The following is a 14,838-nucleotide window of genomic DNA, read 5'->3' as shown; positions in this document are numbered from 1 at the left end:
ATCACGATTGCCTTATCTGAGTAAGGCGGTGGCCTGAGTAAAGCTGTGAGTATCCGAACGCAGCCAAGTTTTCTCTGGGAATCGACTCGTGTGTATATAGGCAGAAGTCTGAGCTAAACACTGAGTAAATCTCACCCTTTCACTCCCTTTAACTCACTCCCTCTGGTCGCATTCCTCTGATACGCATCGGGAGCCGCTCACATACCTGTCATATTCCTCACCAAAGCTGCACTTCCGTGAGTCATGTCGGTCGGGTGACCGACAATAATGCGATTGAACTAGAATAATATCGGTGCTTTTGGACTTTTAAAAAAGAGGGAAGGCAAAAAGTTTCTGATACAGCTGCAGTTCACCTGAGCAAATGATGGATCGTGTTTCCCAGCGAGACTCACAGACCGTGTAAAAGCTCCCGGAACAGGTGTGACAACGAATGAAGGTGAGTGATTTGGTTACATTTGTCTGTCCTAATTGATCAATATGTCTTTTTTTGTGACTATTACAGCAGCTAATTTATTTACAGTTTGTCCATTAGTGTTTGTAGACTATTTGCTTCCTTGTTGGGGAAAGTCCACCATCGATAAGAGTTTACTGTAAGAGGCTCCTCTTTCACACAGCAAAATGGCACCCAACAGGATCAGTGCGCGTTTACACACTTAACTATCACCAATATTCACATCTCTTTATCAACATTGACGAGTCGAAAGCTGAAAAATCACTGTCCACCGTCCATATTGACCACATCTCTCTTAGTTTTGCCTCGAGAAAAACCCCTTAGTGTTGTGTAAACACGTCCAATGTACAAGAAACATCTATACTGTAAATATATTCAAACGGGAAATAAATAAATAAATAAACGCTAAGAGAGTTTATTACAAGTCGCAAATTACAAGTCGTGGCTCCAAATTGTCCCTAGGTGTGAATGGTTCTATACAATGGATTTTTAGACCCCTTAAACTTGTGTGTGCGTAAAATAATCAGATGGGTTCTGGATCAGCTTTTTGGGAATATTCCAGAAACCTTAAAAATAACAGTGTGTAGATCAGAATAAAAACACTTATTTATGATGACTTATGATGAATAACTCAATGTAATGATATTGTCCCATCTGCAACATAAAGGCTAGGGAGAGACACAGAAAATATTTGAACGGTGGTGAAAAAAAAAGAAAATGGAGATGAATGTGTGATTTAATGTGACCAGTTTTTGTAAATGCCAGACAATTAAACATAGATAAGAATATCTGTAAATAGGCCCACTGAACTAAAGCAGATCAATTTACACCATGATTACATAACAAAACATTATGAAATTTATCTGAAAAATTGAGCCCTGAAAGAGGTAAAGATTAATTCATCTAAAGATATTTAGTAACTATTATGAATTGTGAACTACAGTACAGGGAAAGTGGTAGGAAACGTATGTGATCCTACGTGTGAGCCTATTGAAAGTTTAAGGAGTTCATTTAACATTGTAGGTTTTCAGCCCAAGCTCAGCTCTAGAGACTTTCATTGAACTGTGGCACCATATGTATGACACCTGACCTTTTGTGTTTTAGGGAAAATGGGGGGCTGCTGGAGATGGTGCTACCAAACCTGCACCTGCTGTCTGAGCGAGGAGGAAAGGAAAACGATCGCTATAGACAAAGAAATCCGGAGAATTCTTGCTGAACAGAAAAAGAGAGAGCGCAGAGAAATAAAAGTGCTCCTACTGGGTAAAAAGAAAGCCACTGCTAATTATTCATTTTACATGCAGCCAACATATGACAGCACAAACTGAGGCACTGGCATGAATTTTAGCTCATCTGACTTTAAATGTGTCACACATAGTTCATGTCTGAAATTGTGATCCATAAACTCATGAATACATTTTTCAAGCAGGATATCACAGTTTTTTAAAGATAGCACTGGAGGTGACTGATTCACTCAATAGAGAAATGACATTGTTAATATTGATATCGGCTATTAGCGTTCAGACTTATATTTAATTGATATTAGTAGCAATCACTCAAATATAAATTCACAAGAAAGCGGAAGCGTGGTTATCACAGGATTTGTAAGTATGAAGCAACAGAGTGAGTGTCTTTTACATGATAAACATCCAGTTTTCATAAAACGATAAGATCAGTGCATAGCATGTACGAATAGATGAAAATAGGAAGCTAATCGTCTGTTTTTTAAGTTGTCTGATGCTGCCGTGATTATGCCTTGACACTGTGGCTTATTTGATGTAATAGAAGTTGCTCACTTCTGTCATTAGCAAATATTTGCTCATTGAAAACCAGTGATTAAAATGAGGACAGCCTCAACAGCTGTGATTCCTCAAAAACATACTGTATGTGAACCATGTGTTTGTTTGCATAAGTAAGGTAACATAAACAGTAAATTAATAATATAAAATGTAGTGAATTAGAAACAAATGGTTATGTATTTAGGGACAGGCAAGCAAGGGGGATTTAGAATTTTCGACACCCTGAATTCTTGGTGTAAATCTGCCCCAATGCAACACACCCTGCGACAGGCTTTTTTAGTTTGTCTGCTTGTGATTAAAACACCTCGACAGTTCACCTTCCTTCGACTTAACAGGATAGTTAACATTCCATTATGTGCAATGTGTGGGCTTGCAGTCAGCTGATAGAAATAAACATTAATTAAAAAAAATAATAATGGATCACTTTCTTTCCTGAAACCTGTTTCTATGTGACTTTTTAATATGCATTTTTTTCTTGTTTATTTAACTGTTTGTTTGTAGGTACAGGAGAGAGTGGGAAAACTACATTTATCAAGCAGATGAGAATCATCCATGGGAATGGATTCTCTGAGGAAGACAGACGCTCCTTTGCCAAACTGGTTTTCCAGAACATCTTCACAGCAATTAAGGCTATGACAACAGCCATGACAACCCTCAGGATTCCCTATACCAACCAGCAGAACGAGGTTAGAACAGTTGAAGAATTTATAACACAATAAAGAAACATCAAATTCATATTCAATAATATTAGTAATAAGTAGAATAATAAGAAAATATAACTAATTCACAGTTTACCATGAGTAAATTAACAAACAAATCCGGGTTAGCTTCTAGGGTCAAGTCTAGTCAATTGCTCAGTTGTATAAAAATGAGATAAAATGTAAGTCGCTCTGTATAGGGCGTCTGCTAAATGCTGTAAATGTAAATGTCAATAGGTTTATGCATTCTAGATTTATGTCAACCAAAACCCCAAAAAGAAACATCTACACTTTTACTTTTAAGATCATGAGACCTATGCATGAATAAACTCTTTATATATATATATATATAAAGATATAATGTATAATGAATAGAATGTGTATTATATATATATATATATATATATAATACACATTCTTCCTCTTAGACACTTGCCAGCCAGTCACATCATTTCAATCTGTTGCTCATGCACCAAGTATGTCACAAGTATGCTCAGAGAAACAGACAATTGACTATGTGTCTCTGTGACTGCAAGGGGGGATAGAGAGAATCCCTCGCACCTTCCACCAAGAGAGCATAGTCAGAGAGCAGACATTTTTTGTTCTGCAGCTCAGGAGACATTAGTTCCTTGTTTCTTACAACCACAGGGAATCCAGTAAAACTGCTACAGTGACAGTCTCACACAAACTAATTTCCTCAAAATTATTCAATTATAAAAAAAAATACTTTGAAAAGTTTAGGGCTGCTTTAATCAGGCTTGTTTATCTGCCAGTGACATCACACCTTACACCTAATGTTCCCAGGATAAGCACCGGATCCGCAGTGACCCTGACTTTTACTCAAGATGAATGAAAGTAATTACAAGTTATACATTTTCCTTTTTCTTTATCTATAGGCTTATGCTAAGTGGATTCAAGCTGTCAGTATAAATGAGGTGACCCAACTGGAGCGAGCTTATGTAGATGCTATTCGATGCCTGTGGGCAGACACTGGACTTAAAATCTGCTACAGTCGCCGGCGAGAGTACCAACTACTGGACTCCACTGAATAGTAAGTTCTGTAAGTTTTGTTGTCCAGTAGCACTCTAGATACAGATCAGTAAATATTAACTGGCTCAAAGTGGGCTTAATTGAGCTGCAAACTAGTTTGAAAATGCAATTCTTTATCTAGGTACTTGAATGATTATTATTTAATAAAGGGATGTATTGATAATCTCTCGGATATCTCTATTGCAAACACTATGCACTCACTCTATGTACTTTAGCGTCTAGTGTATGAAGTTTAGAAGGCTAGTATAATCTCAAATGGAACAGTAATGGGGGTTTTTTTGTTGTTGTTTGTTTTTGGTTTTTTTACGTTTTATGTTAAAAAATATCACACAAAATGGTCTAACTTTCGAAGACCTTTTTGAAATGTTTTGTTCAATCTCGTCAGCAATCTTAAAACTTTTTCTACTCCATTGTCAGCGCCTGGCAGCCCCGCCCCATTTCTGCTTTGTAAGAAAATCTGTAAGTGTTGAGATCATGAAATGTCCAACATTCCATACTTCATATTTTTCGGTTGAGTAAGTGCATCCTCGCGGTACTTGAAGTGCACTTCTTCTAGTTGGAATGTTCGGTGTGAACACATTACTCATGCAATTTATACTACACAATGGTGTAAAATAGTGAATAGTAAAATAATCTCAGACCATTTTTTTTGGAAGCACCCCATAGACTGAAGGAATATTAAAATAAATAAATAAATAAAAAGTTGAGTTTGGACAATACAGTATAAATTATACAAAACTGAATTTTTCCACCAGATGGTGCTACATAGCTGGTTGTGAAATAAAAGATGATTTCTCTGCTGAGTATCATAGCAGTTTGTCATTTTCAGTGCGCTGTAGAGATGGCATTGAAAATTCTAATACATTTCAGGAATTATTAAGAAATAATCTACAGAAAAAATATATATCATAAAGGCAAACTTTTGTTAACTCACTCACTCACTCATTTTCTACCGCTTATCCGAACTACCTCGGGTCACAGGGAGCCTGTGCCTATCTCAGACGTCATCGGGCATCAAGGCAGGATACACCCTGGACAGAGTGCCAACCCATCGCAGGGCACAAACACAACTTTTGTTAACTGTCTAGCTATATTACCACAGCTTATGGCAAGCTCATTAAATAAAGTTGTAATTTAGTTCAGCTAGCAAAATATTAGCTAAATTCACAGAATGTAGAAAGTGGTAGATAAGTAATAGCTGTTTTGATTTTTGTTAGTTACTTTTGGGAAACAGTATATTCAATGTTTTAAGCACATTTTTAAACAACTATTTGGTCTTGTGTTAAACACTGACATTTTAAAATAAATTCTTAAATAAACTCCCACTGCCTGACTTTGGGCCCTGACTTACATTCGTCACATCCGTTATTAAATGAGTCATGGATTTGTTTAAGAAAAGAGGTGGTGGAGCATTGTAGAGCATAATAGGTAGTGAATGATAGGATTAATACTTTAAGGGTTAGGGTAAGAGTTTTTAATTAAACATGTTTTAATTTTGACTATACCCCTTCCAGCACTCACACACACACAATCACACAATCACTTATCATTAAACATAAAATGTGAGCTTGCAAATAAAATTGATTTTCAATTAATTAAACTCTACATTACTGATTATCATCTAATTTCCTGTAATGGACAGAGCGAGACATTTTGCTGTTTTTTAGTGCTAGGTTGTTCCCCGTCACTGACTGGCTTCCTGTCTCTCTCGCTTTTTGTCTCTCCTTTTCTTGTTCCTTATTCCCTCTCCCTCTCCCTTTCTCACTCCTGTCTTTCGATCACTCGGTTCTCAGAACACTTTCATGATAAGAAACACAAACAAATCCTGGGCAGCATTTAATTAAGGCACACAGGCTAAGCTGGCAATACCATTATAACACAATATACACATCTTTAAAGAAAACTGTATCTGTGTCATCTGTCTAATTAACTGTCCCCCCCCCCCCTCTCTTTCTCTCTCTGAGCTATAAGTGTACCCATCTTTCAAAGATAGAAAATGCATCAGTTAATGGTGTCATTTATTTTTATTGCCTATGGATAATTTTTGATTTTGTAGAATGTAAGAGTGCAACAGCACCACCACTGTTTCTAAGAAAATTTGTAGGCGCAAATTCGGGGCTGATTTGCTTCTATCCCAGATTGCAGCCCATCATTGACAGCCATTTTGGCTGATTATACAAAGTGAAAGACCTTCTAGGTCTATTTTTCAGGCCATGTTCCTGACACATCTGTAACACATTATCAGCAATGACTGAGAACGTGCATGAGACAGACTGGTGTTGCATAAATGCATTGACAGGAGAAAATATATAAACAATGTGTGTTTAGTCATACTTTAAAGTACAGATTACATAAAACAACAGAGGAGAACTGTACATCTTTCATTATTTGAACAAAAGCATTACAGATTTTCTGTTTACCCTGTTTAATATTTTGTGGAAACCCTAATACTTTCATTACTTTCATCCACAACTATTGATAGCTATTAGATCTCCCATCTAAATTGTGAGCTGGCCTTGATTTTCACTGTTCAAGTTTCACTGTTTCACTGTTCAAGTCTCAGACTTAAAATTAAAGTAAACTGTGAGGACTAGGGTTGTCCACTCGTGCACTATAATACCTCTCTATTTGTAGCTTTATGACGAACCTGGAGCGCATTGCGGCCCGGGACTACATCCCCACTGCTCAGGATGTGCTGAGGGTACGTTTCCCAACCACCGGCATCAATGACTACTCCTTTGTAGTCGAGAAGATCACTCTTAGGTAATAGCAACAAACACACAGAAACACCATTTTGACTTGGGGCAAAATTATTTATGTGACCCTCAGTATCGTGTGTGCTAATGATGTTCAGTAGAATTGGAGTGTCTGCTCTGCTGACTGTTTACCTGTCATGCTTGATTTCTTCTAATTATTTTCGACAGCATTAAAATTTCGCGGACGCTGCATTGCGTCCAAGAACATTAATGTTCTCTGTCTAGCTCATTTCCTCCGCTTAAATGGATGACATGATCAGACAGAGCCATTACTTTGCAAATAAATTCTAAAACCTGTGGAGAAAAAAACCCAACTGTCTTGACAGATGTACAGTATATCAGACCAATTTTAGTTGTTCATATTTAATGCCTAATGTGGTGCTCCTGTTATTTGTCTATGCTGTATTTATCTTTTGAGATCACAAGCTATATACTGCAATGTACTAGTTAAATTTACAATGTGAAGAAAATGGACTGCAATAGCAATTTTTCCCTAGGTAACAGATAGTACTAATAGTTGTTTAGCTGCAACTGATCACACATATTATTCTGTTTGTATGAACTATGTTAGTAGAGCACACATGGGGACCTGTTTGATGGGGTCCTGTCAGCTTTTTTTCTGTTTATCATGAGCTTTTTGAAAGCATTGACTAGTAACATGTTACTAGTTTAATTAACATGTAACTGCTTAATTTACAATTTGAAGGAATAATTACTTGTAGTAATAGCTGTTTAGCTGCAACTAATAATACAAATTTTTATGATTGACAAAAAAGTCAGCTGCCCACCAGCTTAGCTAGCTAACATTGAAAGAGACATTAGCTCACTAGCATGATATAGCTGCATTTATAATATAAATGTGTTTGTTGCTGTTTGCCAGCATGGACGAAGCCTTGGATTGGTGTAAAACTGTGAGCATTATTAGAAGTCTGATTAACAGTTTGTGTATGATGAAGGCATTTGTTTCAGGTTCAACCTACAATCTAACATGGCCAAGCTATATGTGGCAATAAGAATAGACAGCACTTCTACTACTGTCTGTTTCTCTCTTTTTTTTTTTTTTTTTTACATTTGTAATACTCTGATACAGGATTGTGGATGTTGGGGGGCAGAAATCAGAGAGGAGGAAGTGGATCCACTGCTTCGAGTATGTGACATCGCTCATCTTCTTGGCTTCACTTAGCGAGTATGATCAGGTTCTGGAGGAGAACAACAAAGATGTGAGCAGAGTATTTTTTTTGTTTCATAGTCCTATTTTTTTCTTATTATTTCACTTCTATCTTTTTATCACTGTGAAACAGGTCTGCACTGATATAACAACACTTATATGGTATAACATATCTTGTATGGTAACACATATTTCACACTTTTGTCACATGTTGTAACAGAGCTCCTGAGGCAGAATGTTGAGAATCCATGCTCCGAGTTTTAGTTAAAGCAAGTGACAGGTAATCAAACATGTGATCCAATAATTTAAGTCAGTAAACAATATACCGCCAACGAGAAATCAGTAAAACAGGAAAACAGATCTAAAATGCTACTGTATTTTAGATCTGTTTGAATGTTTTGCTAATTCTTGGATCACGTGTTGGATGTTGTCACATGTTTTTGCGTCGGCACAAATAACACAAACAATAGAAGAGACAAAGGTCATACATAGGAATTGAGGTTGCGGTGTTCCAGAGCCCCCCACAGAGCCCCCCACAGCCACACCATTTGGCCCCGAGTTCAGTGGAGGAATTCTTAAGTGAATTTTGAGCAATCTCAGCCAAAGGAAGGCACTCACTCCAGCGCTGTTGTTCTCAGCTGTAATAGGATTGCAGATACCCTCAGAACTCTTGGCTTAGCCTTTCCACTTGCCTGTTAGACTGGGGATGATAGCTTGAAGTCAGGCTCACTTTAATGCCCGAGTGCTCGTAGAAAGCTTTTCACACTCTAGACATGAACTGTGTGATGTGGTCTAATACTCTGTCTTTTTGGAGACTGTGTAATTGAAAGATTCGGTTTAATAAGACCATGGTGGTCTCCATTGCCATGGGTAGTCCTTCATGAGTAATGTATCTCTCCTACAGCAATGACCCAACGTGGCACACGGGATCATAGGCATCCTGAGTTGCGAAGTCTACTAAGGCTGAAATACAAAGGACGTCATGGGATTAGTATAAGTGCATTGGGTCAGTCAGACTTGAGCAAAATGGGGATTCACACACCTTGGAACCTAGGATGTGTACTTCTTTGGACAGGCAGCGCAGTGGTGTCCAGATTGCCAATAGTACTGTAGCACTCTTCAGGTGTTCCACCCGATTTGAGCTGCCAGAGTTCTGAATTTCACTGTATAGTCCGCTGCCAAATTGGTGCTCTGACACAGTAACAGGAGTGAAATGTACTGGTCTGTGCATTAATGTTGAATCTCAATTTAACTATTAATCTCAAACAGCTGGGGCTCAGCCTAATGCTTTCCTTGTGAACAGTGACATGATACAGGTAAAACTGGTGGCTTCATCCTGGTAGGCTTCTGACTGATGCGAGAAGTAATCAAATTTTTCTGGGAGCATTCTCCCTGGTGAACAACAAGGGCCCTCAGTTGCGCGATCTCAGTTGTGCGATTGCAGGTTGCAGTGTTACACACATACAGGTAGTGCATGTGTGTTTTTGTTTTGTTTTTTTTTCACGTGATTTTCTGACTGATTTCATTTCTTTTTCATGTTGGGCACATAGTTACATTTTCAGTTCTGATTTTCTGAATGTGGAATTCTTCATGTAAGAAAATCAGAACTGAAAATGCAACCATATGCCCAACATGATAAAGAACTGAAACCTGTTAGACAAAAACAAAACAAAAAACAACACACACATTACCTGTGACAAAAGTGGGAAATTTATATTATAATATCTGGTCTTAAGGTATGCTTATGTACCTTAAATGTATAAATACATTATTTATTTATTTATTATTTTGTTATTTATTATGTATTTAAGATACATAAAAGCTGCTAAGGGTGAAAGCAATAATACTGTTTAGTGCCTTTAGGTTTAATAATCTAATATTTGGTTTATAGTAATCCTATAATATGAAATACTAGACAGGTTACTGTGTTCAAAATATTTTCACACAGAGATAAACTAAGTACTGAATCTCAGCCAATATGCAGCTCTGATGTCATTATGATCATTGAGTGAATGGGATTATTTTATCCATACTAAATGACAAATCTAATCAGGTACATAAATCTAAGAGGTACATCTTTCTGCCACTTTATTTTGTTATACTGAATGGCCCATTTTACACTTTTAAGAACATGTTTATCTTTTTTCTTGTGTTTCTTCCTCTGATAATGTACAGTTAATATTCCTCTCTTTATTCTTCCTGCATTGCAGAACCGAATGGAGGAAAGTCTAACACTTTTCTACACTACCATCCACTCACCCTGGTTTGCCAATTCCTCTATCATCCTCTTTCTCAATAAAATGGACATCCTGGCTGAGAAGATTAAGACGTCTGACCTGCATAGCTACTTCCCTAGGTTCCAGGGTACGATGAGCTAAAATTGCATGCACTTGATGAGAAAAACGTTTATATTATTTTAGCTGATAAGGAATGCCCTGGTGAAGATTGTGTTCATTTGTGTTTGCGAAAATACTCTGAGTCACTTTATATCTCTATATCACCAAACCTTCACTTTCTCATTTCTGTCTGTTACTCATGGCAATCATGAAATGCCCAGCGTTTTGCATCAGCAAGCAGGCAGAAAGACTGACAGCCTTTTTTTATGATAGACTGGAGTGGAATTTTCAGCTCTCACATATGACAGCTGTTTGAATGACCGAACCTGTGGGGCATATTTTAAATTCAGGACGAAACAACAGCCATTAACAGACAAAAAGCTTTGCATTAAAAGAGCAGTCTGCCATATTTAGAGCCCTCTGCTGCCTGTAATTTGAATTGCAATAGCAATAAAAAAACAGTTTCATAAATTGACACACTGTTGAAACTACACATGCTATGTGAGATGGCTTTATCTGTACACTGAGCACTTCTGTTTTTGTTGGAGGCGGAGCCTGTTTCTGGGCCAGCAAAATGTAAACAAACATATAAAAATAGCCAGATTCATGCATGGTTAAATTGTCAATCATAGTTTTTCTAAAGTGTCTATGAATCTATATTATTATATTTCTTGAAGTCTAACACATTTCATACCTTTAATCGCTTTTGCCATTGATCATGCTAGATTAGCACATGAGCATAGTAAGTTAAGTCGCTCATAACTTTAATGGCATTGGCCCTCTTTCATTTTACTCCACTTGCAGGCAGGAAACGGGACCCTGATGCGGCAATGGACTTCATCCGTGAGATGTACAAGCAGCAGGCACAGAACCCTGAAAAGAAGGAAAACAAGACCATTTACCCGCACTTCACCTGTGCAACAGACACCAACAACATACGCAAGGTGTTCAGCGATGTGAAAGACACGGTGCTCATCAAGTCTTTGCAGGAATATGGCGTGCTGTGACCAGGCCATTTCATGACTGCTTCTCAAAAAATTGGGGATTAATCCACCCCTTCACCTTTTTCTAGTGTCATTTGTCATAAAATTCATTTTTCTATTTGTTTTGGGTGGTAGACATGGTACAAACATCTCCAACCATTGCAGTAATGAAATGGGCCAGAGCATGGCTAAAGAAATCATTAAGGTTTTTCACCATGCAGGACAGATATTTGTGGGTTTCTGTTTTTCTTCTTGTTTGTGTGCAAGACAACAATGGAAACACTCTGGATTTTACATTTGACTGCTACATTGCTGGCTGGAAAGACTATGTTGCAGTGTACAACCAAAGGCATCCACATATAAAAGGAAAAAAATGGCTTCTCTCAATGAGAACATTAGGATGTATGAAGCTTTTTTTTTTCTTTTTTTATTATTGCTGGGGTTACATGATTTGTTGGTCTTATGGATAACAACACATTGACTGTTCAACATTTTTACAGTCGAATATAAGGGACTGCAGACAGTAAGGGCTTTACTTCTTCCTCTGGGACTAGGTCTTATGTCCTTATCTACAAGGATATGGCTTTTTATCATTTTTATACCTTTATTTCATCTTTGTACTCTTTTGCTCAATTATACTCTTTTTAAATTAGAGCTTATTTGCTCTTTGTACAATTTATATTTATCATTTGGACTTAGTATTATGTCTAGCAAACATTCTAAATTTAGGTGCTTATAATCATTTGTAATATGAAGGGTGAGCTGAACTTCTTATTTTTAAGCAATTGAATATAAAACATCTCAAAAAAATGAAGTAAATCCCGTTGTTATATGTTCTCAACTTTTAACCTATGAATGATTTGTCTATTGTAGTAGTTAAAAGTTTTTTAACATTTAATAAATAATAATAAATAATATCATAATAACTAGTTAAATGAATAAATAATAAAGAACAAGCCATGGCAGAATTACATAAGTTTTCATTAGAAATGTTTCAAAATGTATTCATTCAATCACCTTCAGTTCTTCGTTATCTTGGTCAGTGTTGCAGTAGATCCGGAACTTGTCTCGGGAAAATCAGGCAACAGGCAAGAATACATCCTGGATTAGACACCATCACAAGATTTTATGCACATGCTAAGTTTGTACCAGATGGGGGAAAAAAGAACACAAGGAACAGAACATAGAAACTCGATCCAGACAGAGACCCACACTTCGGATGGAGACCCTCACACTGTGAGGAAGCAGTGCTACCAACTGTATTTAAATCATATACAATGCAGATTATTATTCACTTAGCATTTGATTATATAGAAGCATGGTAATTATTCATTCTACTTATAAACTAAGCCATCTGTTTGCAATATTTTATGGTTAATGGACAATTTATTATCATGGTGCCTGATTTATGTGGGTAATGGAAAACTAACAATTTTTTTCTAAATTGATAAATAAGGCATGTATTGCGTTATCGTGCTATTATTTTTTTGTTTCTTTTGTTAAATATACAGTGGTGTTCTGTATATAATTCATACAGTATTGCGGTATTAATATAGGGGAAGGTTTTTGTCCCATTTGTTTACCCAGCTGTTTTTTTTTTTATTTTGTGTTAGTGAGTTAACAGTTGCCTCTTCATGCATACTAGAAATCTTGGTCACTGTGGTTTCAAATAATTATTACTCCCATGACCCCCAAGCATTTGAAATTCCACTGTGCATTATTGAAGTCAAATGTTAATGTTAACTATGAATCAACCCTTTCCAGATTCAGTCCATATACAGATCAGTGTTTGAGTCCATCAGCATATAGATATTTCAGTATCGCACAGCTGCTAGACTGAGCATCACATATTGTCACACGAGAGTAGGCTGTTACATGGGGAAGGCGGCTTTGCTGTCTAGATACCACAGTAGAAGTACAACTGATAAACGCTTCATGTCCACTTTGTTCGGAACAGTTCTAAACCTTCATGTGGCAGCAGTACAATGCAAAAAATCAGGCAGATGCTGGTCGAGAGCTTCAGTTAATGTTCATGACTAATGATTTTGATGTGTCTGTGTAGCATGATTGTTGGTACCAGATGTGCTGGTTTGAGTATAGTAGAAACATATACATGTAGCACATTCACCTCACAGTGATTTCTGAGATGCTTTTCTGTTCACCACTGTTGTAAGGAGTGATTATGTGGGCTAGAAACTTCCTGTAAGCTACTGTAAATCCAATCTGCACATTCTCCTCTGACCTCTCTTGTCCTGTATCTACATGTTTTTTGGCTGTGTGAATGTCCCGGTGTATAGATTTTCCTAATGAAGTAGATTATGAGTGTATTTTAGTTTTTCGATGCTCTTTTCACCAGTCAGTCATGTTCTATTTTGACTTTTTTCTCCTTTCCAATGTATGTATATACAACACACACATGAACGAATTTGAATGTACCTAGCCATGTGTGTGTGTGTATGTATGTATGTATGTATGTATGTATGTATGTATGTATGTATGTATGTATGTATACACACACACACACACACACACACACACGTATGTAGTATATATATAGTGTCTGTGTGTGTGTTTATTGCCACACTGCTTATTTTTGGGGCCTTAATGGAAATGACATTTTGTTCTTTTATACTGACCTTACTCTTTTATACAAATCTTTGTGTTAAAATAAATAGGGCTTTGCAGTGCAGTCAGAGACTTTTATTTATTTGACTCTTCCATATAGGTACACATACATGCAATTATTTTTGTTTGTATTCAAGCAGGTCTTTACTGCATTTGCACTTCCTCACACATTGAAGTAAACAAAAATGTCACCGCAGAAAGTTTAAATAAAATGGCTCATCCAGCTGTTCCTGTGCAAATAGAGATATATGAGCCACTGTGTGTCGTTCATAAGCCGATTTTGGGAAACCAAGTGAATTCCCATGTTCACATGTTCAAAGCTGGACTTTAAAGCTAGACTAAGCATTCATATTGTATTCAGAAATATGACTATTAGTACTAGTAATACTAAGTCTGATCTAACTATACTGTTGTTTGTGCAACGATAAACAATAAAGTTTTACACGTTATTCGTGCATTTCACACATTAATTAATCAGCAATTTCAAGCCTGAAACTGTAGCAGAGTTAAAAAATTGCACAAGGAGAGAACTCTGCTGGTTCCTGATTATGATATAGCGTATTAAGATGATAGAAGTGAGTAAATTGATTGGGAATAATATATAATTCCCATTTATAAAGTGTTGACTGTAGCTTAGTGACTATGGTTTCATTGAAGAGGACAGAAGGTTATGAGAGTTACACTCAAGGTTTAGACTGGTTCCTGTCTTACTTGTAACCCAAAATTCAATGGATATCTTCAGAGGCAACTTTTCACTCATATGTGCAAATAATAAAATGGAAAGTGCATAAAAATGGATGAAGCATGGTGACACAGTAGATTTCATTCCTTCCTCACACCTCCAGAGTTCCCAGTTCGATCCTGAGATTGGATTGCTGTCTATATACTACAATGAATTACCCCAGAAGTAAAATGAATGTGTTAATGTGTGTGCATGGTGCCCCGTAATAGAGTAACATCCCATTCAGGTTGTGC

The 14,838-nt window shown here is 36.9% G+C and overlaps 1 protein-coding gene across 1 annotated transcript; it reads left to right on the top strand.

Annotated features, from left to right (window-relative positions):
* Positions 1–14,312, top strand: LOC113657742 (guanine nucleotide-binding protein subunit alpha-11-like). Its single transcript, XM_027169753.2, has 8 exons — positions 1–436; positions 1,556–1,711; positions 2,749–2,933; positions 3,842–3,996; positions 6,630–6,758; positions 7,842–7,971; positions 10,130–10,283; positions 11,060–14,312. The coding sequence occupies exons 2-8, from the start codon at positions 1,561–1,563 to the stop codon at positions 11,260–11,262; spliced, it is 1,107 nt and encodes a 368-aa protein (XP_027025554.1). The 5' UTR covers positions 1–436; positions 1,556–1,560; the 3' UTR covers positions 11,263–14,312.
* Positions 14,313–14,838: the final 526 nt, after the last annotated feature.

The sequence above is a fragment of the Tachysurus fulvidraco genome, chromosome 2 (assembly GCF_022655615.1).
Source record: "Tachysurus fulvidraco isolate hzauxx_2018 chromosome 2, HZAU_PFXX_2.0, whole genome shotgun sequence".
Taxonomy (NCBI): Eukaryota; Metazoa; Chordata; class Actinopteri; order Siluriformes; family Bagridae; genus Tachysurus; species Tachysurus fulvidraco.
The sequence above is the reverse complement of the archived record's forward strand: the minus strand, read 5'-3'. Positions and strand labels throughout refer to the sequence as shown.